The 24,102-nt window shown below is 38.9% G+C and overlaps 1 protein-coding gene across 4 annotated transcripts in view; it reads left to right on the top strand.

Moving 5' to 3' along the window:
* LOC143028460 (uncharacterized) overlaps positions 1-24,102 on the top strand; it is a 95,750-nt gene that overhangs the window by 46,910 nt on the left and 24,738 nt on the right. For 3 of the 4 annotated variants that reach the window (XM_076190595.1, XM_076190592.1, XM_076190593.1), the window contains 3 exons: positions 9,547-9,647; positions 15,102-15,220; positions 22,037-22,214. In XM_076190595.1, the coding sequence (XP_076046710.1) occupies positions 9,547-9,647; positions 15,102-15,220; positions 22,037-22,214 (398 nt within the window). The remainder of the gene's footprint in view (positions 1-9,546; positions 9,648-15,101; positions 15,221-22,036; positions 22,215-24,102) is intronic. The other variant, XM_076190594.1, reaches the window with a different exon arrangement.

Here is a 24,102-nt window from a genome sequence, read left to right as displayed (position 1 = left end):
TATAAAGGAAAGGAACACTACTTTTTGGATCCTGTTTCCTACTCTCTAATTTATCATACTTATCATCAAATTCATGTAAAGTTTCAACTTAGTCTATATCTTTGAATTACAATTATCATATTTAGATTTAGGTGAAAGTGGAGATGGTTATGAATGGATGAAAAAATTATGCCACCTGAAGGGATTTCTCCTTGTCTTCATAAATTACTCATGAGTGGATAAGGGAGGAGGGTCACCATGTATTTACCTACCGTAATTTGCGGCATATAAGTCGAGTTTTTAAGCCTAAAAAAATCTTTCCAAATCTAGGGGTCGACTTATAGGATGGGGCTAAAATGCAAACCTTTACCAATGAGTTGTAAACAAGAGGTACACGCATATTGCCACCCTTCGTAAATGACTTTTCTCCCTCCATCATCCATTTATTCCACTCTGAACGAATATTGTCTTTAAAGGGATTATTTAGACAAACATCGAGGTCTGGAGGGAGTTTTTGTGCAATTTTAGTCTTTTCCCTCAACACCAAATTTTTTCTCTTCATAAACCGGGAACACCAGTTTACAGTTGCTGTAAAATTTTTGCTTTCATCTGGGTGTGCTTTGGCCCACTTCAGTGCTTGAGTTCGTATGCCATTTCTGGTAACTGTATACCCATTTTCACGGTTTTCATTGACCCAGACTTCTAAGTCGTTTTCCAATTCAGGCCAGTGACAGATACCTGCTCTTGCAGCACATTTCTTCTTAGGCTTCTTCTTCAGAGAAGCTTCACTTTTCTTCCAGTTACACACCAGCTTTTCATTCACTCTGTACTTCCTTGCTGCTGCACTGTTTTTTGAAAAGATCGCACATTCAACAACTCTGAGCTTGAAGCTAGTGTCATATTTCATTCTTTTTGCTGGTGGAGCCATGGGGTTAAAATAATTTCAGCTAAAGTATAAGCTGAACAATGGAGAAGCTCCACCCTGGGTACGTGTTGTCAGTCTGATGTCTGGGTAATATCTGGAGACTGTGTAGATGTCTACAAAAATATGAAGACCCGTTGCAAAAGCAAAACCTCAACCATCATCGGACAGGTTGGTAGCGTGACGTCACAGATTGTTTACACTACTAATGCAAATGGCGGGTGTGCGGTACAGTCATACTGTGTTTTACAATAACATAAGAGTGCAATACGCAGCAGTACTATCTAAAAACTACTTGGAATGATCTTCTATCTATGGTATTACGGTAACATTTTATAGGAGGTAATGTTGACTTGACGAATTTTATGTTCATAAGTTATACCGATACAATATGCGGTAACTGCTGGTGTTTGCTATACAAAAATGTATCATATTATTATAGCTTTAGTTCATTTACCGGTAGACCTAGGTAAGTTTATTATAGCTTTATTTCATTTACCAGTAGACCTAGGTAAGTTTTGGGCCACTGGTAGCCCACCATATGTTTGGGGTCGACCTATATGGTAGGTATAGGCCTAAGTCAGAATTTTGAGCTAAAATCTTGAGGTCGACTTATATGCCAGGTCGACTTGTACGCCACAATTTACGGTAACTGTATTAGCTAATTATAGTATACAGGAAAGGAGCAACACTCGTTGGTTCCCATCTCCTATTCTTTAATTTTCTAACATGCCTAGACTTAAATTCATGTTCAAGTGGACATGACAAGAAACTCAAAAAGGATAGTTATAGAAGAGACCTGAAAAAAAGTTTTCCACACAGAGCGGTGGATATATGGAACAAACTGAATAAAACGATAGTGTGTGTAAAAACTGTACACGAATTTAACCACTTCACTCCGGGCCAAAATCTCGCGGGTAGCATTAGCTGCCAGACGTACGATGTTGCGCCAAAATACTCGCATCATAAAAAATAGTCACCGCTTATATCGATCGTTCCCTCTTTCACCCGTGAATTTTGATAACCATAGAAAATGTGATGAAACCAGTTTAGAGAGTATGTCAGTTACGCAGGGACAACTCCAATAAGTATAATCAATACGCAGATATGGCAGCCTCGCGTATCCACTTGCTCCTCATGCCGTCTACAAAGGCGGCACCGTATGGAAGGGGTTAAGAGCAAACTGGACAGTGCAAGATGCAAAGACAGGACACTGCGAGTGTGGCTCCCTTTCTCGGGAGATGCAACTGGGTAAATACCTGAATGATGCTGCCCTAAGGTTTTTCTGCAGCAGAATTAAATACATTGTCCTAACATTTTCAATTAATATTCTTCTGTTTACTCTATTCCTAGATTGACTAATTTTGGTATTTTCCCTAGATTTATTATGTGTTTGGCTCCTCAAAGTATTTTCTTCTTCTTCTTTTTTTTTTTTAAGACATGTCATTTGTAAATTCATAATGACTAGTGAAAACTCCCAAGCTTCTAAGAACAATATAAAGATGAGTTGTACTGTGCTCATGTCATGAATCACCAAAACCCTAAAAGGGTTCATGGATGCGGAAAAACAGTCTGTGGCTCATGAACTTCTGCAAAACATGAAAGAATCCGCAGATGAAGTTAAAGCTGTGCAGGATAACTTTATGTGGACACTGACAAGGGAGTTCAGTTCAGAAATGGAGGAAAGTGTGATAAAAGAGATTGAAGAGTTTGAAGAATATTTGAATAGTATCCTTCTGCACTGAGTTAGGAAAGTTTTGCCCAGAGTTTCCTAAAGATTCAAGTGGAGGACTTTGTCGTAGGAGACTGGTCTGATCCAAACTTCCTACATTCTTCCTCTGAGAGTTATGCAGAAAGGTCAGCAACTCTTATCCAAGTTATTCAAATTTCCTGAAAAATAGTATCAAGATTTCCTGCCTCCTAAACATCTACGATCCATCTTCTAAAATCTCTTCCACTAATTAAACAAGCCCTTCAAAAGGGACTACCAAACTTAATACCCCAGCGACAATGGAATAGGGTTAGCCACAAATTCAAACTGCCCCAACTGCAACCATCACACAAAAGACACAGAATATCTCATACTAATATTCCCCACACTAATATTTCCTTGACAACACAATATCTCTTGTCTAAGTGATTTATGATCCCAACTAGAGACTGCAGGTCCTCTGCAAGAGAGATCAGGGGCAGATTGGTTGAGTTGATTGCAGAATAACCCAAAACGACTAAATCTCAGGAACAAAAAGCTATATAGTCCCTCATGGTACAATAATTTCATCATTACTGTTCAGTCTCTTTATGATTGATCTCTCAACTCCAGAACCAGAACTAAACATCAATGTTCTCATATGCAGATGACCTGTCAATAGTAACCCAGCACAATAAATGCAGCTAATTAGAAAGAATACAAAGAGCAATGACAAAGATGATCCCAACACTTTCAAACCTTACATATGAACAAAGACTGGCCAAACTGGAATTGCCAACCCTGGAACAAAGAAAAGAATGAGGGGACCTACTAACCATCCACAGAATTATGAAAGGAAAAGTATGCCTTGATAGAGAGGACTTATTACAGTGGGACAGAGGAAAAACAAGAGGACATGCAATGAAACTCAAAAAGGATAACTATAGGAGAAACCTGAAAAAGAACAGCTTCCCACACAGAGTGATAGATACATGGAACAATGTGGATGAAGAAATAGTGTGTGCAAACACAATTCAAGAATTTAAGAACAAACTTGATTTTGCGAGATACAAAAACGGGTCACCACGTGCATAGCTCCCCCTCCTGTATAATACAACTAGATAAATAATGCATTGGTGGCATAATTGGAAGTGTGCTGGTATCTCGTTCACTTAGTTGTGGGTTTGAATCCTGTAATTATGTCCAATTCCCAACAGTTACTGTTGCCCCCACAGTTCAAATGCACAGGGCAAAGGTGAATGCTTTTCTGGCATAGGCTCCTCACCCACTCATAGAAAATACAAGATAGGAGAAATAAACACCCAAGCCTACTTCTACAAACCTAGAACAATGGTTAAGAAATAGTAAGATGGAAGATTCACCCCAGAAATCAACAATAACATTGCTCACACTGGATAATCATAAAAAAAAACACCAGAAAAGTTGAATGCTCAACTCCTTCACTGAGAAAAGAACTCTAAGGTTCTAGGCCTCACATTTGTCTTGTATGAATTTCAACTCGCATATTAAAGAACCACAGTATTGTTTTCAACAATGAGCAAGACAAACAAACAATTTACAAACTGTACTGATTGGAGCACTGAGAGTAATAACATGATATACCAAAACCATTCCTATTAGACACTTACGTGGAGAAACCAAAATCCTCCCCATTGAACACTACTTGAAAATGACAGGAACACCATTCTATGCTAGCAGAACATAGCAAAAAAAATTACACCAGCAGCATATTACTCAATTATTCATAACATCCACACAAAAACACATATACACTCAGATTACTAAACAGACATTTCAAAAAAAGATCACCAAACTCAGTACTAATATTAGAACCCATAGACATAATTCCCTCAGAAAAAAAAAATCCCACTTGTAGTAAGAACCACCATACTGGCATGCCTGTGCTCAGGACACTTTAGCAGGCAGGAGGCCTGCATGGAGTACGTAGAAGCATTATTTTAGATGCTTATTTCATGGCAAGATGATGACGTATATGGCTTGAGTAAGCATCAGCCAATAGGGGCACATTTCATCATCCTTCTCCGGCCAGTCACAGCCCACTGGCCCACATGGAACTGAAGTGGAAGGAGGAAAGCGAGCCATACCTAACGGAAAGTCAAAATTGGTTGGACGTGTGTCAGTTTACCTCTTGTCTCAAGACCCTCACACATCATACAATGCAGGTAAGGTTATCAAAACTTGATAGGACATAGCTAAATAGTTGTAGTATATACTAGTGTGTGTGAAATAAGCATAGTGTTAAAGGAAATAGAGATATTTGGTGTGGGATAAAATATTTGGCCCACATGGTCTCTATGCCAGCGATATAGGGAACCACACTCAACCTAACACTGAAGGGGAGAAAGTGACAGGAGACCGGAAGTGAGTATTAAGGAAGAGAGACTGGAGGAAATGGATATTTTTTAGATACTTGGGTGTAAATGTGGTGGGAAAGGGAGGAGTGTAGGTGGAGGTAGAATGTAGATTGAGAGAAGCAAGTAAATGCCTTGGGGGATTAAAAAGTGTAATGAGAAATAGACATTTGGGAATGGATGCTAAGAGGAGATTGTATGAAGGAGTGATTGTGCTGACAGCACTGTATGGGGAACATGGAACATAAGAGGAAAAGAGGAGTTTGAATGTGTTTGAGATGAAGTGCCTGAGAAGTATGATTAGGGTTACTAGGCTGGATAGAGTGAGAAACGAGGAGGTGAGGAGGAGAACAGGGGTGGAAAGGGAGTTGGGAGATAGGGTTGATGAAAGAGTATTAGAATGGTTTGGACACATGGAAAGAATGAGTGAAGAAAGACTAGTAAAAGAGGTGTGGAAGGAGTAAATATGAGGGGGTGACCAAAGATTAGATAGATGGATGGGGTAAAAGGGGCATTGGGAAAGAGGGAAATGTCTGTTGAGGAAGGACAGGAGAGGACAGAAGATAGGGGTGAAAGGAGAATGGTTGTGTATGGATGATGCTGTGATGCATGAGAGGGAGTAAGTGGGGGATGGGAGGTGAGGGAATATGTGTGAAAAATAAATTGACACAGCCTGAAGAGATTTCTCCCCGTCTTCTCCATTTCTGCATGAGGGGACAGAGAGAAGTGGTTGCCAGTTTAATGAAGAGGCCTTGCTGTGGATGTGCTGTGTCTTGTAACACTGCTTCTGACCCAGGGCAGTGGGCAAGATGCAGGGATGACCCATCATCCAAGAGGAGCCAAGATAAGAGGGAGGGGGGTGGATGGGAGTGGAGTATGTGGGGATGGAATGGATGGAAGTGGATTTTATGCCTTTGTTTTTGGCTATCTCCCTTGTAAGGGGGAAAGAGCCTTTGGTATATGTATGTGTGTGTGTGTTATTATTATCATTATCATCATTATTTAAATGAACCAGGATTTCAACAGCATAGAGATTTAACTGTTATTAAATGAACATGGATTTGAAGGAACTTTTTAACAGCATTTGGATATAAATATATCCCTTTTGAATGAACAAATATCTAAACTTACTCTTTAAAGCAATCCTGTGACCTTTGTGATATTGTAAATTATAGAATTACAAAATCAGGGAAAACAATTTTTTTCTGTTCTTTTCAGACCATAGTGAGAAGAGTCTCAGTAGGCCAGTTATAGGCCCAATTGGGTGGTACCACAGACCAGCACTGACAGTGACATCAAGGTCAACTTCAACTTTGACATTGACACCATCAACCCTGACTTCCTGGCCACTATTGCGCCATTGAACTATTCAACATCAATCTTTTGTAGGTGTGATTGTTGTTTGGCCACAAGACAGTGACAAGTTGGAGGAGGAGGAGGTTGATGATGCTGTACCATCAGCAAGGAAGCAAGTGAAGCAGACTGCTATACCAAGGGCATAGCAGGAGGACATCAATATCTCACCTCCCCAAATATGTCCACCCAGAGTCAGCATAAATCAGGGCTCCTTATGAGTACTTCAAAAGCCTTTTCTCATTGGAGCTGATTGTCCACATTGTGTATCAGATGAACCTCTATGCTTGGCAAAATGATGTGAACAACAACTTCAACATGGACAAACACAAGATCATTGTGCATTTTGGAGACTTTGTTTACATGGACATCTCCAACTTACTGAGTATAAAGGACTACTGGGATATGGAGACAAGAGTCCCCCAGATAGCTGAGGTCACATCCTCAAAAAGATTCTGGCAACTTTGAGCTCTGTTATTCTTCAACAACAACTAAGAGGCCCAGTCATCCTGTGACAGATTCTTCAAGATGCCTGTGATATTGTTGATCACAAAGTGGTTCCTGAAAGTCCGTGGTATCCTATCCAGCCCATTGATGAGGTAATGGTGGCCTACAAGGGGGAAGAAAGCGGGTGACCTTCAACAGTACATAAAGACAAAACCAGACAAGTGGGGATATAAGTTGTTCTGTTGGGGTAGCATCAATGGTTTTGCCCACAACATCCTCATGTATCAAGGAGAGTCCACCTTCAGAGCCCATAAACTATCATATGCATCCTGTTTCACTTTCTCGCAGGCGTGGATACAAGAGGGGGGCCCAGGGGGCCTGGCCCCACCCCAACGCCCTGAGTATGGTACACGTTCATAATCAGTCAGTACTTGTATGTGATGGGGTATGTCGTTTTCGTCAAACATTTGATTAATTTGTGAAGGCAGCCGCGTAGGTTTTTCTGTTTGTATCTGCTTATACAATTTGAAGGTGTCAACTTTTCATTTGGCGTCATTGTCTCATTGTTTACTCTGCGCCTTGTGCACCGACTACGTCGCAGCGGTCAGGCAAATGTAAACAGATGTCTTGCAAATTCTTTCAGGTTGGCATGTTGTAATGTAACTTGCAATTTGAATTATATTTGTGAATTATGTATGATTTTACATACAATTACAAGCAAAACAGGCTTAGTTTTCTGGACCAATCTCCAAGCCAACAGCATTATTCTTGGGGTTAAAATATCGGCGTGTTTCAAGTATCGGTTATTGGTTCGGGTCCCCCCCCCTAATAACATTCCTGGATCCATGCCTGCCTTCTCGTAGTGACGGGTCACTATGAGTAAAGCTCCCCATGCCTGTATCTACTTAGTTGTATTAACAACTAAGTAGATACAGGCATGGATATTGCTTTCAACATAAACAGAACACCCTCATATTTCATGTAGTTTCTATCCTGATGAAAGTGTTTAAACTCTTTACCGTTTAACCATGTCTCAGATATTCCTATCATATTGAGATTTTCACTTTTGACATAAACTCCTGCAAGCTGTATCCCATAGCCTACATACCTTTTCTGTTGCTACATGAATATCAGGACTTCATTCACTATGTATACCACTTATAATCTACAAAAATCTTATATAAATGAGACTTGACAATGTATTTTCCTTTTCCCAGTCTGTGTGCACCTTTGTTCACACATGCTTACATCATTGAGGTATTGCTTTCCCATTGGCATACCTCTTTGTCTGATACATATCTATACTTTATAATAGTTTCATTTATGTTCCTTATTCTGTCTTCCTCTGTTTATCTGTATTTATTTTTATGTATTATATACTTTGCATTATAGGTAAAGCATATATGTATCACTAATCCTGACAAAAGGGTTGTCATTGGAGAGGCAATACCTCAGCAACTTGAATACTTGTGAACAGATAGGCACGCAAACTTGAGAAAGTAAAAAAACTATAATTGATTCTTTATTTGTTAATCTTTAGAATACATAGTGGATGAGGTTTTGCTTTTTTTGTAGTAACAAAAGGAAAGAAACTTAGACTACATAGTCAGGTATGAACTCAGGCAAAAGTACAATATAAAAATCTTTGCTTGATCATTTTGGTGTATCTTTGTTAAAAAAAAAAAAAGGCTATTTGGTATAAAATATGTCCAGAATGATTTCCAGCACTACATTATTCAACTACTGTAGACCTACAAGTAATGTATAAGAGCTAGGGTTGCATTATGCATGAAGTATACGAAAAATGAAATACAAAGAATCTGGGGTTGCACTATACATAATAAGTGTATTGGCTTAAAAATAAGTATATATATATATATGGTATTTATTTTTTCTACATATGGGTATTACCATTGAAACTCCAGTCCAGGTACCTGTAGTTTAGAATTTAGTGAGTTATAGACATTTTTGGTAATCTCACATTATCAGGTATCCTCTTTGTAGGAGGATTCTTGCAAAATCAGTAACATAAGTCATAAAGGTAACTCCATAATGAAATATTTATCTTAACTAGCATCATACAATTACAGTAGTGCATGAAATAAAATCATGAAATGCTATTTGCCATTGAAGTAGTCCCACATCATAGAACTTGCAAAGCAAGTTTTGAATTCCATGTGTCACCAACCAATGATTTTTTTTTATTATTATTACAAATCTAAATTTGGCTGATGCCAGACATTTTTAGTCATGTTAATGGTAAACTTAAGGCTGAATAGGGTTTTAACCAATCAGAGCTATTTTTGAATAAGGTTGTGTAACATTGGACTGAACAAGCAAAACTGGCCACAGTCTAAGGTGCATTCCTCAGTGTGATCCACTTTAGTTTGGCTGCCGTTAGATTTTTCAAACTATTGAAGCAGTATAGGTGCTGTTATAGTACATGGCCTACCTTTTGGATATGGCCTACCAGACTTTTATTTTGGTATGAACTTGTCTCTTAAGCTTTAATAGTTTGGGAGTGCTAACCACGGCCAACTAAACTGGAACACACCGAGGAACGCATCGAGGAATGCGCCCAGCTCTGTGAACAAGGTCTGTTGGCAGTATCATTGGATCAGAAGGGTTAAGATTCACTGGTATGTGGGACAAACTAAAAAACCTATATACCTGTATATATATATTTATAGGAATTTATGTAAAAAAAAAAAAAATGTAATGAAGGAGACTGAATATATGTCTAAATGTAATCAAATTTCCAGTAGACTCTTCAAAGGGTTCAGGAGGAGAGACTCAGGGACAGCTGGGGGAAGACCTGCTCAAGATGTTCCTCCATGAGATTAACACCGATGTCTCAATCCAGGTAATTACGAGCCAGTTTGCTTTTTTGTTGTAATTAAAGTGTTTGTAAGGATTGATGTTTTGGGTAAATAGAGTGTTAGATATGTATATTATTGTTTAGCTAGTGGATTGTTTCACCACAGTTTTATTAATGTTAAGTTATCCAAAGGACCATCTGCAAGTGATGGTCCTGTAAGATGGATGGTGAAGGGATTCTGTACACCTTCACCTGGAAGCACCACATTCTCTCTCTTCAGCATGTACTACGTTTATTCCATTTTTTCACAAAAGTAATGTTGACAAAAGGCAGTTCTTTATTATTTTTTTCATTATTCTCTGATTTTTCCATTCTCTTCCTCCTCCCATCTTCCTCCCCCTCCTTCTTCCTCCTCCTCCCATCCTCCTTCCTCCTCCTCCCATCCTCCTACCTCCTCCTCCTCCTACCTCCTCCTCCTCCCATCCTCCTACCTCCTCCTCCTCCCATCCTCCTACCTCCTCCTCCCATCCTCCTACCTCCTCCTCCTCCCATCCTCCTACCTCCTCCTCCCATCCTCCTACCTCCTCCTCCCATCCTCCTACCTCCTCCTCCCATCCTCCTACCTCCTCCTCCCATCCTCCTACCTCCTCCTCCCATCCTCCTACCTCCTCCTCCTCCCTCCATCCTCCCCTCCTATCCTCCTCCTCCTCCTCCTCCTCCTCTTCCTCCTCTTCCTCTACCCTTTTTCCACTCCACCTCCTCCTCCTTAACTTCCTCCTTCTCCTTCACCGCTTCCTACATCTCCTTCACCCTTTCCTCACCATCCTCCTCTCTCCTTCCCCCCTTATCCTCACCCTCCATTTCTGTCCTCCTCCCTCCTCACCCTATTCCCACTCTTCACCCTCCTCCTCCCCACTCTCCTCATCCCAATCCTCTCACCCTCCTCCTCTTCCTTTTCCTCCTCCTTTTCCCTCCCTCTTTCATCTATTCTCTCCATTTGGAGTATTGACTGCATAAGTTTATGAAGTTATTTTTGGTACATTAGTAATGGATCTACAGACCAGTCACTACCTTCTTTGATGATATAGGCCTCCATTCAAAAAGAAGGCTGAAGATTATGCACTCCATATTTTAAGAACCTTAATGACATCCCTACAGACCAAATTCACCCTGCATTCATTTATGATTTGTGATTCCGCTTCAAGAAAGCTGACCACTTTTACAGACGATTTCCAGTATCTCTCAGTTCTACTCAGTTCCTTAAACCTCTCCTCTACCACCTCATTAATCAGAAAAATATATTTTGTTGGAGTGTTGAGTTTGGTGGTCAGACTTGAAGGGCTTGTTTAGTGTACATGTTTTTGTGTAGTTAGGTGGTAGGTTGTTATAGAAGTTTGTATAGTATGCTGCAGGTTTAGTTTTTTGTTGTTGCTTTCTGTTGGTAATGCTTGTGAAATATTGTGGAAGGTGTGTGGTATTTAGGGTTATGGAACTTTATCCCTGTCATTTTCATTTGGTATTTGATGGGGAAATATTTGTTTTCTGTATGCAGGTGTCCAATAGGAATGGCTTTAATGCATCCTGTTATTACTCTCAGTGCTCCATTCTGTACAATTTAAAAGTTGTTTGTGTTTGTCTTGCTTATTGTTGGGAACCATGCTGTGAAGGTATAGTCAAGGGGGGTTCTTATTAAGTGCTTCCAGATAGTTCTTAGAGATTCTTTTTGTTGTCTAATCACTTCCTGTAGTTTCTCTCCTTTTAAGACCTACTTCCAACTCACTGCCATCATCTCCCCTTGAACATCTTATCACCTTAGTTTTAGCCACTTTTGCCTTCAACTTTCTCTTGTCACATATTTTCCCAAACTCTATCATTTGCTGCCTTAGTCCCCTCCTGACCCTGCCATAAGTGCAATGTCATCAGCAAACAACGACTGGCTCACCTCCCACCTTTCTCCATTTTCTTTAACTATCTTCATTACCCTCACATGTATCTCCTGCACCACCCTATCCATGTACACATTGAACAGTCATGGCAACATGACATATCCCTGTTGCAGTCCCACCATGACCTCTAACCACTCATTCTCCCCATTTCTAATTGTAACACAGGCTCTACTATTCTCATAAAAAATCTTGACTGCCCTTAACAGCTTTCCATCAATCCTGTATATCTTTAAAGCCTCCCAAAGTGCCCTCTTGTCTACCCTGTCATAAGCCATTTCCAAATCCATAAGGGCCCCAGAAAATCACCCATATCTTCTGAGCTGCCAGAAGAGGTTGGATGTATATCACAGTTGACTGTCCAGGATGTAACACTTCACTGCATACTATACAACACATTTTAGGAGACTGCACTGTACACAATCATGCAAGTTAATAACACAGTATACACCCTGTAAAGGATTTGTTGGAAAACCCTGCTCCAGCAGTGACATTCCTCAGGGAGACGGGACTGCTCAGCCAGAAAGTCTAGGAAGCAACAACAACAGCAACTGCCCAAGATGTAACACTTCATCCCATACTATACAACACATTATAGAAGACTGTATTGTACACAATCATGCATACCAACAACACAATATATACTCCATAAAGAATTTGTGGGAAAAGCCCATTCCAGCACTGGCAATCCTTAGAGAGATGGGACTGCTCATCCAGACAGTCTAGGGAATGACAACAACAACATTTGGACAAAACAGAGAAACTATTACTACGGCGTACGAACAAAACATAGCTCAGTGATGAATTATGTGAGCCCTGCATGGTGCACTAATTTCACCAAGACACCACAACATCCTACAGACTATACAAAACAAAGCCCTAAAGACATTTAGATGCTGAACAAAAACAACACCTACAAAAAATTTATACTGTGAAATAAAAATCCTCAAATTCTAGGATCACCTTGACATGAGAGGCACACAAATACATGCCACAACCTCCACAAACATAACACACCCACTACACTACATAGGAAACACCCACACATGCCAAAAACATAAAAAAATGCCCAAATACGTATATCACACACAAATGCTCTCCTCTCTTCCTCCACAATCATCATACACCAGCCTTCAGAAGCATATCCAGAGTCATATCACTCGCTGCTCCATTAACAAAATGAAACACAATACATTGCTACATGCCAGATCCCCTGATATCCATCCTTCTGAATCCTCTCTCCCCCAAGAGGACAGAGTCCATCTGGTCAGGCTGTGGTGCAGCTACCATCCAGCCCTTCTAAACATCCAGAAAAGGCAGATAACTGTCCAGGATGCAACACTTCACCCCATACAATACAACACATTATGAAAAACTGCATTGTATACAATAACAACACAATATACACTCTATAAAGGATTTGTGGGAAAACCCATTATCAACCATGGCATTCCTCAAGGAGATGGGACTGCTCCACCAGACAGTCTAGGGAACAACAACAACCCAGGTGCCTTACCTACTTTCATCTTTTTTCAAAACTACTTGCACCACATCTTTTCTTATTTCTCAATTTTTCCCTCCCATCACTCATTTTCTTAGTGCCTTCCACTGCTATCACCAATCCCTCCCCATCCTCCTCCACATTGAGCAGCTCTCTAAAATGCTCTGCCCATCTTTCCCTTACCATCTCCTCTTCTGTTAAGATCTGTCCATCAGTGTCTTTTACCCTTTGTTCTCTACTTGACTCACCTCCCCTTCTTCTCTTAACCCCTTGAATAAGATGATGCCTATGTAGGCATCATGAGGTGAAAGTGAGTATATGAGGGTGCCAGCATCAGCTTCCTGATTATATTTATTTTATAGTTGTAGCTGAGTGACCCCCGTATATTGTGAAGAGGCTTGATTGTATTTTCTGTGGCTACAAACATTCTGGGTGAAAGAGAATGAGTATAACAGCTATAATTTCCAGAGCTGGGCACATTCCTTGGTGTGTTCCTCGGTGTGCTTCCTGGTGTGTTCCTCTGTCTATTCCACTTTTGTTTGGCTGCGGTCAGCACTCCCAAACTATTAAAGCAATAAAGGTGCCGGTATAGTATGTTGCCTACCTTTTGGATGTGGTCTATGAAATTTTTCTTTGGTATAGTATGTGGCCTACTGGACTTTTATTTTAGTATGAACCTGCCTCTTAAGCTTTAATAGTTTGAGAGTGCTAATCGATATCCAAACTAAAGCAGAACACATCGAGGAAGGCACCCAGCTCTAGTAATTTATATTTTATAATACGTGTATTGTGACGCATCATTGTGCATCAGGCAGCTAATGTATGTGCAAATATTCAACTTGTATTGAAAAGGTTAATTTCCTTCCAAAACATCTTTCTATTACTTTCAAAATTTTCTGTCATACTCCTCCCCCATCTTCCATCTGCTCTGCTCTCTTTTTTGTCTCCTTTATCTTATAGAGAATATACGGAATAGTAATTGTGATAATAGCTGTAAATAAGACATATGACACATTCCTCAGACACATACTGTCTTAAAAGAAAAAAATGGAACCTGATAACATATAAAAGAATAAACAAACTTCCTGACTAAGAAAGAATCGAGAATATCACAAACAATCTCCTATCAAATAACAAAAGATTGTCCACTGACATCCTTAAAGAGCAGTGTTATCATCAATACTATTTAACATATTCACACTAAACTCAGAGCACAACATAAAAGCTTTCACATATGCAGAGGACCTATTAGTGATAGCCCAGCAATTCAGATACACAATAGCAGCCAAGAATACAGCCCAAGCTAGAGCCATAAATGAATTTGAAGCTAGGTATGGTGATTTGGGAGTAAAAAATAGGATTCCATGAGAATTTGTCTTTTCTTGAATACTGCAGTTAGGTAAATATTGTTTTGTAAATGTACTTCAATAAATTGGAAATGTGAGTGATGAATAAGTGATACTGTTTAACCTCCTGACTATCATGTAATCTAAGAAGCACCCAAGAAATATTCTCGTCTCATCAATGTAGTGAAAAGCCAATTTTATGTTTGTCAGTAGTCTGTATGTCTCACATTTTTGCCAATATATTTAATAGGTTCCAGATCTTTCTCTTTTTTGGTTTTGTAATTGATTTGTTTTCCTGTATTGTAGATGTTGATTAAGTGGGGCAGAATGAAGGGACTGAGTATTCCTTTTTCCAGTTCTCTCCTCAAAAGATTCCAGGCATGGTGTATACTAATATATAAGTGGACAAAATAATTGTTCTTAAGTGATGATGATATAAGCTAGCAGCATTTCTGAATCAACAGTGCATCTACTGAGTACTGGTGTATACTAATATATAAGTGGACAAAATGATTGTTCCTAAGTAATAATATTATAAGCTATCAGCATTTCTGAATCAACTCATAAACAACACAAAATGCATATGTTGTGATATTTGATGTGGAACATTTAAATAGTAGTAAATATCTATGCAATAAGGGTAATGCTTTATATCATGAAGGTAATATATCATAGATATTAATGTAGATTTATGGTTGCTGCTCTTCAGGTTGGAGAGAAGAAGGTTCGGGCACACAAGTGCATTTTAGCTTCCCGATGTGCATACTTCGCTGCCATGTTGTCAGGCCATTGGGTTGAAAGTGCTGGAAATGTCATTAAACTTCAAGGGTAAGAATTTGGCTATTGTTCTCAGGCCACTAGGATGAAAGTATGAATGTCAATACATTTTGTGGGAAATAATTTAATGTTGTGACTAGAATTTAGTATCCAGTAAGACCAGTAATGACCTGGAACTGGTAGTCTTGAGGGAATGATATTGGAGATATTTCCCATTCACCAATCTTCAAAAACTTAATGCCCTCACTTCTGCTTGGATTATTATTACTATTATTGTTAAGAGTGCACCATCACTACTGTTCTCAGAGGATTTCATCTGGAATTTCTTCCCTCAAGGAATTGCACATAGTGTAAGGGCTGGGGACAATATCTCTATGTTATTTTTTATTTCATTTTATTTTTTAATCTTTTATATATATATACATATATATATATATATATATATATATATATATATATATATTAATAGTATATACAGGCAGGAGATTTTCTCTTATACTTCATTGAAAGTGATGGCTAATTGTACATTTATTTTTTCAAATGTATTTTCCATATGTCTTATGACATGTTCCTTTGAAAGGAGGTTTATGACATCACTGTAGGTGGTCATGTTTGTGAGCTACTGAAGAAGGGTCTTGTACCTGAAATCACGATATAGCAAACCTGACCACCTACAGTAGTCATGTTTGTGAGCTACTGAAGAAGGGTCTTGAACCCAAAATCGTGATATAGCAAACACGACCCCCTTCAGTGAAGTCATAAATCTCCTTTCAAAGGAACATATGTCCATAGTAAGACATATGGAAAATACATTTGATGGTGATGATGATATGGTTTAACGTCACAAACTTCCCCCTACCGGAAGGCTAGGACAGTGCCTCTCATAGAGGACTTTGTAGTGTGGAATTTAATGAACCATGCCCTTGGTTCAACTTTGCTGATGGCAGGATTCGAACCACCATCCCCTCAACCTTCACTGGAAGTAATGACACCCTAATCCACTCAGCCGGTGAGCTTCCAAAATATATTTAAAAAAATAATAAATGCAGAATTAGCCATCACTTTCAATGAAGTATATATATATATATATATATTTTTTTCTTTTTCTTTTTCTTTTTCTTTTTTCTTCTATGAGTACCTCTCCCCTGTGTCTCCTTTGGTATGGGGAGGAAAAAATTCTACTCTCTTTATATTCAACCTATGAGATCTCAAGGCATAAGAAGGTCTGGGAAAACACCAACCAAAATCCTAAAATTTAGGTCAACAAATGAGCGTAGTTGTGGTACAGATGGGAGTAAACCAGAAGAGATAGGCAGATGTTTATGAGAAGGAGGATGGATGTGCTAGCATGAATTGAATCTTAAGTTAAAAGGAAGGGGTGATTTTGAGTTTGGGAGTGTGGTGGGGAGTTTTGAGGGTGAGGAGGGGGTAAATGATAAGATAGGAAAATGCATGGTGGAGGTGAGGAAACTATTTTCTAAGATAATGTGGAGTGAAATTGAAACAGGGATGGCAGATATAGGTTTTGTGAGCACATCTGGAGCTGGTAGTGAGAAGAGTAAGGAGGAAAAGTTTTTTTGATAGATTTAAACAAGTGTTTAGAGTTCTGTGAGGAATGTTATTGTTGAGGGATCTCAAAGGTAGAGTAGGGATGAGTGAATAGATGGAGTATTAGGGAATTTTGGAGTGACAGGTAAAAATTATAGTGGAAAGTTAATATTGGAGATGTGTGTAGAAACAGAGTTGATTACAAAAGATTACAGGAAGAGCATGCTGACAAGAGACCATATGGCCTATGACTAGGTGAGATGTGGGGAAAAAAATGAACAGATAAACAAGTAGATAAAGAAAAATGAAATAAATAGATGATAAAAGATAAACGAACAAAAATAACAGTTATTTATAATGAATTGATAAATAATAAAAGAATAAACATAATTTAATAGCTAAATAGATAAATAGAATTAAATTAAATAAAAATGGCAGGCATTACAGCATATTTCTAAGGTCCATATTTAGATGAATCTGAACTACTTCAGTAAAAGTCAAATTCTTGTACACATCATCAGCTGCCATATGTACCATGCATCACACTAATTGCATTATAAGATATAAAGTCACTGCTGTATTACTTGTTCTCTCTTACTCTGAGTAATAATAATAAACAGAAAACGTGATCAAACCAGTTCACAGAATCCGGGGGTAACTCATGTACAACTACAAAAATACAAATAATCAAGATGCCGAAACCAGCACCCGCGTGTACCCACTTGTGTCTCATTACTCTTACATAGGCATCATTGTACAGAAGTGGTTAAAATTTTGAACTGTACTACATTCCACCACCTCTGCAGGAAGTTTATTCCATTCATTTACCTCACATTTGGTGAATTTGTTTCTACCCATTTCCAAATTAAATCTACTTCCTGACAGTTTGAGACTGTTACTTCTTGTTTGATTTGCATTCAGTATGGAAATTTTATCATTTTGTTATGTCAGTTCAGTTCCCTTTAGAATGGTAACCTGTTCAATCTGAGTCAAATTCTCACACTCAGCATCAGATGTCTGATGTACAATGATTCGTTAATGCATCACAATACTCGCTTATAAAATATAAAGTCAGAAATTTATTATTCATTCTCTTTCACTCTGAATATATTAATAACTACAGAAAATGCAATCACAAGCCAGCTCACAGAATAAGGGGGTCTTTCAGCTACAACTACAAAATAAATATAATCAAGATGCCGATGCCGGCATCCTCGTCTACCCACTTGTGCCTCATGATGCCTATGTTGGCGTCATCATAGGGAAGAGGTTAAAGACCTGTATTAAATCACCCCTGAGTCTACGCTTTTTTAGGGAAAATAGGTTTGTATGTTTGAGTCAACTTTTGTATGATTTATTTCTGATTTTTGGGACCTGTTTTGTGGCTCATATGGAAACAGCACATTCCAAATGTGCCTGTATAGTTCCACTTTACAAGGGAAAAGGGGACAAGTGTGAGTGTAGTAGTTTCGGAGGGATCAGCTTGTTAACCACTTCCATACGGTGACGCCTATGTAGGCGGCATGAGGAGCAAGTGGGTACTCGATGATGCAGACGTCGCCATCTTGATTATATTTATTGTAGTCGTACCTATGTAATTTTCATTCTCTCTAAACTGGCTTCATCAATTTTCTATGGTTATCAAAATACACGGGTGAAAGAGAACGAACGATTGAGCACTGACTTTATTTTTTATAATGCGATTATTATGATGCAACATCGCATGTCGGGCAGCTAATGTTGCCAGACGTGCGATGTGCCCCGGAGTGAAGAGGTTAAGTGTAGTTGGGAAGGCTTATGGGAGGGTCTTAATTGAGAGGATTAGGAGAGGAACAGAGGGAGTAATTGGTGAGGAACAGTATGGGTTTAGGACAGGTAGGGGTTGTGTAGATCAGATTTTTGTGGTAAGACATATGTGAGAAAGCTATAGGAAAAGGTAAGGATGTTTTTTGAGCTTTATGGATTTGGAAAAGGCTTATGACAGGGTAGACAGGAAGGCACTGTGGGAGGTATTGCAGATATAAGGGATAAGAGGAAAGCTTTTAAGAGCAGTCAAGAGTCTTTATGGGAGTAGTAGAGCTTGCATTAGGATTAGAAAGGAGAGTAAGTGGTTTGAGATAAAGGTGGGATTTTGTCAGGGATGGTTTATGTCACCCTGGCTGTTTAATTTATATATGGATGGGGTGGTGCAAGAGGTAAATGCAAGGGTAGAGGGTCAGGGATTGGAGATGGTTAAAGAAAATGGAGAAAAGTGGGAGATAAGCCAGTTGTTGTTTGATGACAACACTGTGCTTGTAGCAGGATCAGAAGAGGGTTTGGGGAAGTTAGTGACAGAGTTTGGGAAGGTGTGCAAAAGAGGGAAGTTGAAGATAAATGTGGGTAAAATTAAGGTGATGAGATGTACAAGGGGAGAAAGTGGCAGCAGATTGGAAGTGAGTATTAAGGGTAGACTGGAGGAAGTGGATAGTTTTTAGATACTTGGGTGTAAATGTGGTAGGAAAGGGAGGAGTGGAGGTGGAGGTAGAATGTAGATTGAGATAAATGAGTAAATGCCTTTGGGGAGTACAATATTTTGGTTCTGACCTTGTTGATTCCAGTATTATAGGAAAGAGATTGCTACTATACAAATCTGGCAAAACCTGTCATTTGAAATACTAAAGAGCATCAGAAGAACTGAGAGAAATCTCAATAGCAGTAAAAATACCAGTGGGCTGGTACAACTGTAGAAAAAACTGGAAATGTGTTGGGCCCCCTAAAATTAAAATTTCTAATTCCTCTTCATCTATAAAGGTAGCAAATAAGATACCTCTTGGGTTGACTGTGCTGTTTCCACACAGTGGATGTCAACAGTTAATATAATAAAAGCAAAAGAGAGGGAAGGTCTTGCACAAGGTGGCTAAATTCTTCCCACTCAACAAGAACACTGGGTGGAAGATAGATACAATATACTGTGTATGAAAGATTTAGAAATATTCTCACAGCAATAGCCTGCTGTGGAGTTGTAACTTAAGAACAGTTTGGGGGATGTCACTTCTAATCAGTATTGCATTGCCCCTGTTGTGGCCCTGTTCTAAATTAAAATCAGAATACTATCTACCTAATTGTAGTATACAGGAAAGGACCTACACTCATTAGGTCCTGTCTCATATTTTTAATAATTCATCATACCTACCCTCAAATTCATGTACAGTTCCAACTTAATCTATATCCTTGATTTCCAATTATCGTATTTAGATTTGAACTCGTGTATTGTTTGAGCTTGGGCTATATCATTTCCTAAGCTGTTCCAAGTATTTATGCATATTTATGGAAAAATTTATTTCTTCACATCCTTTAGACATGTGGTCTTTATTAATTTGCTTCCACGACCTCTTGAAGCCCTCCCATCTTTGATCAGGAGATCTCTTCTGTCAATGCAATCTTTCCTCTTTAGTAACCCGAATACTGTAATCATATCACCTCTTTCTCTTTGATCTTTCAAAGTTGGCAGACCCAGTACCTTTAGTCTCTCCTCATATGGTTTATCTGCCAGGCTGGGGATTAGTTTGGTTGCTGCCCTTTGTATTTTGTCAATCTTGCTTATATCTTTCACTCTGTGTGGGGACCATACTACTGATGCATATTCCAGTCTTGGGCATATCAGGGTTTTAATGAGTTTCTTCATCATCTCTTCATCCATACAGTGAAAGTCCGCTTTAATCTTCTGCAGTAGTCCATACATCTCTCCCACAATCCTGTTGATATGTCTGTCAGATGACAGGTTGTCTTTTATCAACATTCACAAATCTTTCTCATTTTTTGCTTTTGTGATGGGTTCACTTCCCAAAAAATAGTTTAAGGATTGTCTTTTGCAATTATTGCTCATTTCCAGTGCTTTGCATTTTTTTTGTATTAAACTTCATTTCCCATTCTTGGCTCCATGCTAAAATAGTCTTTATCTTTTTGCAATAGTCTTTATCTTTTGTCCTCCTCATTTTTCACTCTTCTCATAATTTTTGCATTATCTACAAACATGTTTGCATAGCTTGTTATTCCTTCTATCATGTCATTGACATACAAGAAATATTGGTGGAACCACTGAACCTCATGGAACTCTGCTTATTACTGCTCTCCATCTTGACATCTTATCCTTTACCACTCTCCTCATGTATCTTTCCTTCAAAAAAATCTTTCATTCATTTGAGTAGTTTGCCTCTCAATCCCCAATGTGCTTCAATTTTCACACAAGTTAACTGTGAGGTACTTTGTCAAATGCCTTCTGTAGGTGGAAGTACACACAGTCCATTCATCCCTCTCTTTCTTGAATTGTGTCAATCACCCTAGAGTAAAAGCTTAAAAGGTTTTTATTAATGCTTATGTTAGTCTACTTCCCTCATCCCCACTGAAAATTGGGTTGCAGTCAGATACCATGTCAAACCCCTTCTTTGTAAATACCATGAGAAAATATTTATTAAATGCCTTGCTCATTTTTTCCCCAGAATTTATCATGACATCTTCATGATACAACCATAACATTAAACACTTCATCTTGCACTGCTTAGCCTTCGCCATATCCTGACAAGATTTTTTTTCTTTTCTTTTTCTTTTTCTTTAACCAATCTCGTGTAAGTTGCCAGCTACCTGGGAGCCCTAGGTCACCTTCAAGAGAGACTAACACCAGTGGATTGATTGATTTATCAATGTTTGTTCTCATCCTTTCTCATTCAGTATACATTTCCATAATTTCCCCTTCCACTTTTGTTAATTTCTGGCACACCATGATTTTTATGTAGTTAGTTTCTTAAAGACTTTAGATACACCTGTAAAGACTAGAGCTGCACTGCATTCCTTTATGATTGGAGATGGATATCCACCCAAAGAAGTCTCCATATAACTTTTACCTTCTACTACCGCGTTTCTCTGCTTCTCTCTTTATGTCTTTCCTCTGCCACTTTGATGACGCCACTTCTCAGATATGATGCTGTCCCCAAAGATAAAAGTGTTGGCTGTTGTTGACAAAGTACTATGCCCTTTAGGAGAAAGGCCAAACACAGAGTATGGGATCCAATATATTTAACGTTTCACCCAGCAGGATGAAACGTTAAATACATTGGCCTCTCTCCTACAGTGCTGTTGCAGTTGTTGCTGCTTTTACTATACCCTTGTGTAGTAAGACAGCCTGCACTCCTCCAGTCTACCAGGACACTTCATTCCCCTTGATAAATAATAAACAGTCTCACCAACCTCTCTCCATGTGACATCTATCTAATCTATCATTTCTTTCATTGCTACTTGAATATCACTTTTTTCTTTTAATTTCTTGCTTGTATGACTCAACAGATTTTCTCTCGAGTGTGTTATGGTGGCCTTGCGGCACATCTACAGTGGAAGCAGTACAGTGCCTGATGGTGTCAAAGTGGCGGAACTGGCAGCACTGGCAGATATGCTTGGCCTGGATGGTCTGAAAGATGTTATTGCTCTTCACCTAAAGACAAAATTATGTCACTACTTCCACAAGGTATAGTTTACTCTTTTTGTAGAAATGTCATCTTTTTTGTAACTTTCTTCTATACATTCCCCTCTCTCTCTCTCTCTCTCTCTCTCTCTCTCTCTCTCTCTCTCTCTCTCTCTCTCTCTCTCTCTCTCTCTCTCTCTCTCTCTCTCTCTCTCTCTCTCTCTCTCTCTCTCTCCTACACATGCTCTCATCCACTCTCTCTCTCTATCTCTGTCTTCTCCCCCCACACACGCATACATACCCTCACACTCTCTCTCTCTCTCTCTCTCTCTCTCTCTCTCTCTCTCTCTCTCTCTCTCTCTCTCTCTCTCTCTCTCTCTCTCTTACTCTCTCTTTCTCTCTCTCTCTCTCTCCTACACATGCTCTCATCCACTCTCTCTCTCTATCTCTGTCTTCTCCCCCCACACACGCATACATACCCTCACACTCTCTCTCTCTCTCTCTCTCTCTCTCTCTCTCTCTCTCTCTCTCTCTCTCTCTCTCTCTTCCACTCTCTCTCTCTCTATCCCTTTCCCCCACACTCACTCTCTTCCACTCTCTATCTCTTTACCCCGCACTCACTCTCTTCCACTCTCTATCTCTCCCCCCCAAAACACACACACTCTCCTCTCTCTCTCTCTCTCTCTCTCTCTCTCTCTCTCTCTCTCTCTCTCTCTCTCTCTCTCTCTCTCTCTCTCTCTCTCTCTCTCTCTCTCTCTCTATCTCTCAGTCTCTATCTCTCTCTTTTTTTCTTTATCTCAGGTTTACCAATTTATAGTAAATGATGTGATGTTGGAGCTGTCCTCACAGAGTCCCATCTATTTGTCTCCACGTATTAATTTTTGCATCAAATTCATTTATATTGTTAGCCTGGATTATTTTTTACTCTAATTTGTTCCACAAGTTGAAACATCTGTGAGGAAAGTTAAGCTTCCTAACATCTTTTAGGCTATCTGTCTTCCTTAACCCTTCGGCTACTTTATTAGGACAGACAATAATTCCCCTGTGATGCCCATTTTCCTTCCAAAAAACAAAGTTGTTAGATGTCCATCAAATGTGCTGTCCTGAGGTAAAAAACGCCTGAATTTTACATCATGGCACTAATTCTCATGTGAACAAAGTTGAAATTGAGATTGTGATGGATCATCTTAGATTTTTTTTACATTTTTGCTGAAAAAAATACCTCGAGAAAATGGAGATATTTGCTTTTGTTATCTACAGATGTGCAGCTTATTTTTGTACTTCAGAATACATATTTCTACTCATATGAATGCATAAAGTTTGTAAAACCTAGCATTCAATGGTTAATATCATAAAAGATATGCACACAAAAATATGCACACATACAGGTATACCAACAATAGATTTTACAACTTTGGGATCCATGTAAAATAAATTTTTTCAGATTTGTAATAAGTTTTTTGATACAGTAGACAATACAAAAATAAAATCAATAACATTTGACCATGTTCTGGAAAGTGCTTGTGAAATACTCAATATGGAGTACAATGAAGTCCATTATACCTTTTAATTTTGTGTGGTTATCAGTCCTCAGATTTTGTAATTTTTATCAAACTGGTTTTACACCAATATTACCACCTTTGGAAGGGGAAAAGGAAAAAGTCTCATCTACTCTCTCTGGATCATCATGATAATCACTGACCTCAAACTGCTCCTTAGTTTCTGAATCTTCAAAAGCCAAAATCTCTTCTATTTCCTCATGTGTTACCTGCTTGTGTCCATGGGAGCCACTCTCCTTTTGTGTTACCACTCATCCCTAGTAATTATAATTAGGTCATGATAGCACAGTACAATTTTTGTCTCACTAGTTCTGGTCACATGCATTTTACATATTATCATCATATTTCATCTCATTCTTAATTCATATCTTGCATATTTTCCTCTACACACA

Source organism: Oratosquilla oratoria, chromosome 9, assembly GCF_046742065.1.
Source record: "Oratosquilla oratoria isolate Oo_2021 chromosome 9, ASM4674206v1, whole genome shotgun sequence".
NCBI classification, from domain to species: domain Eukaryota; kingdom Metazoa; phylum Arthropoda; class Malacostraca; order Stomatopoda; family Squillidae; genus Oratosquilla; species Oratosquilla oratoria.
This window is presented reverse-complemented; position numbering and strand designations above follow the sequence as displayed.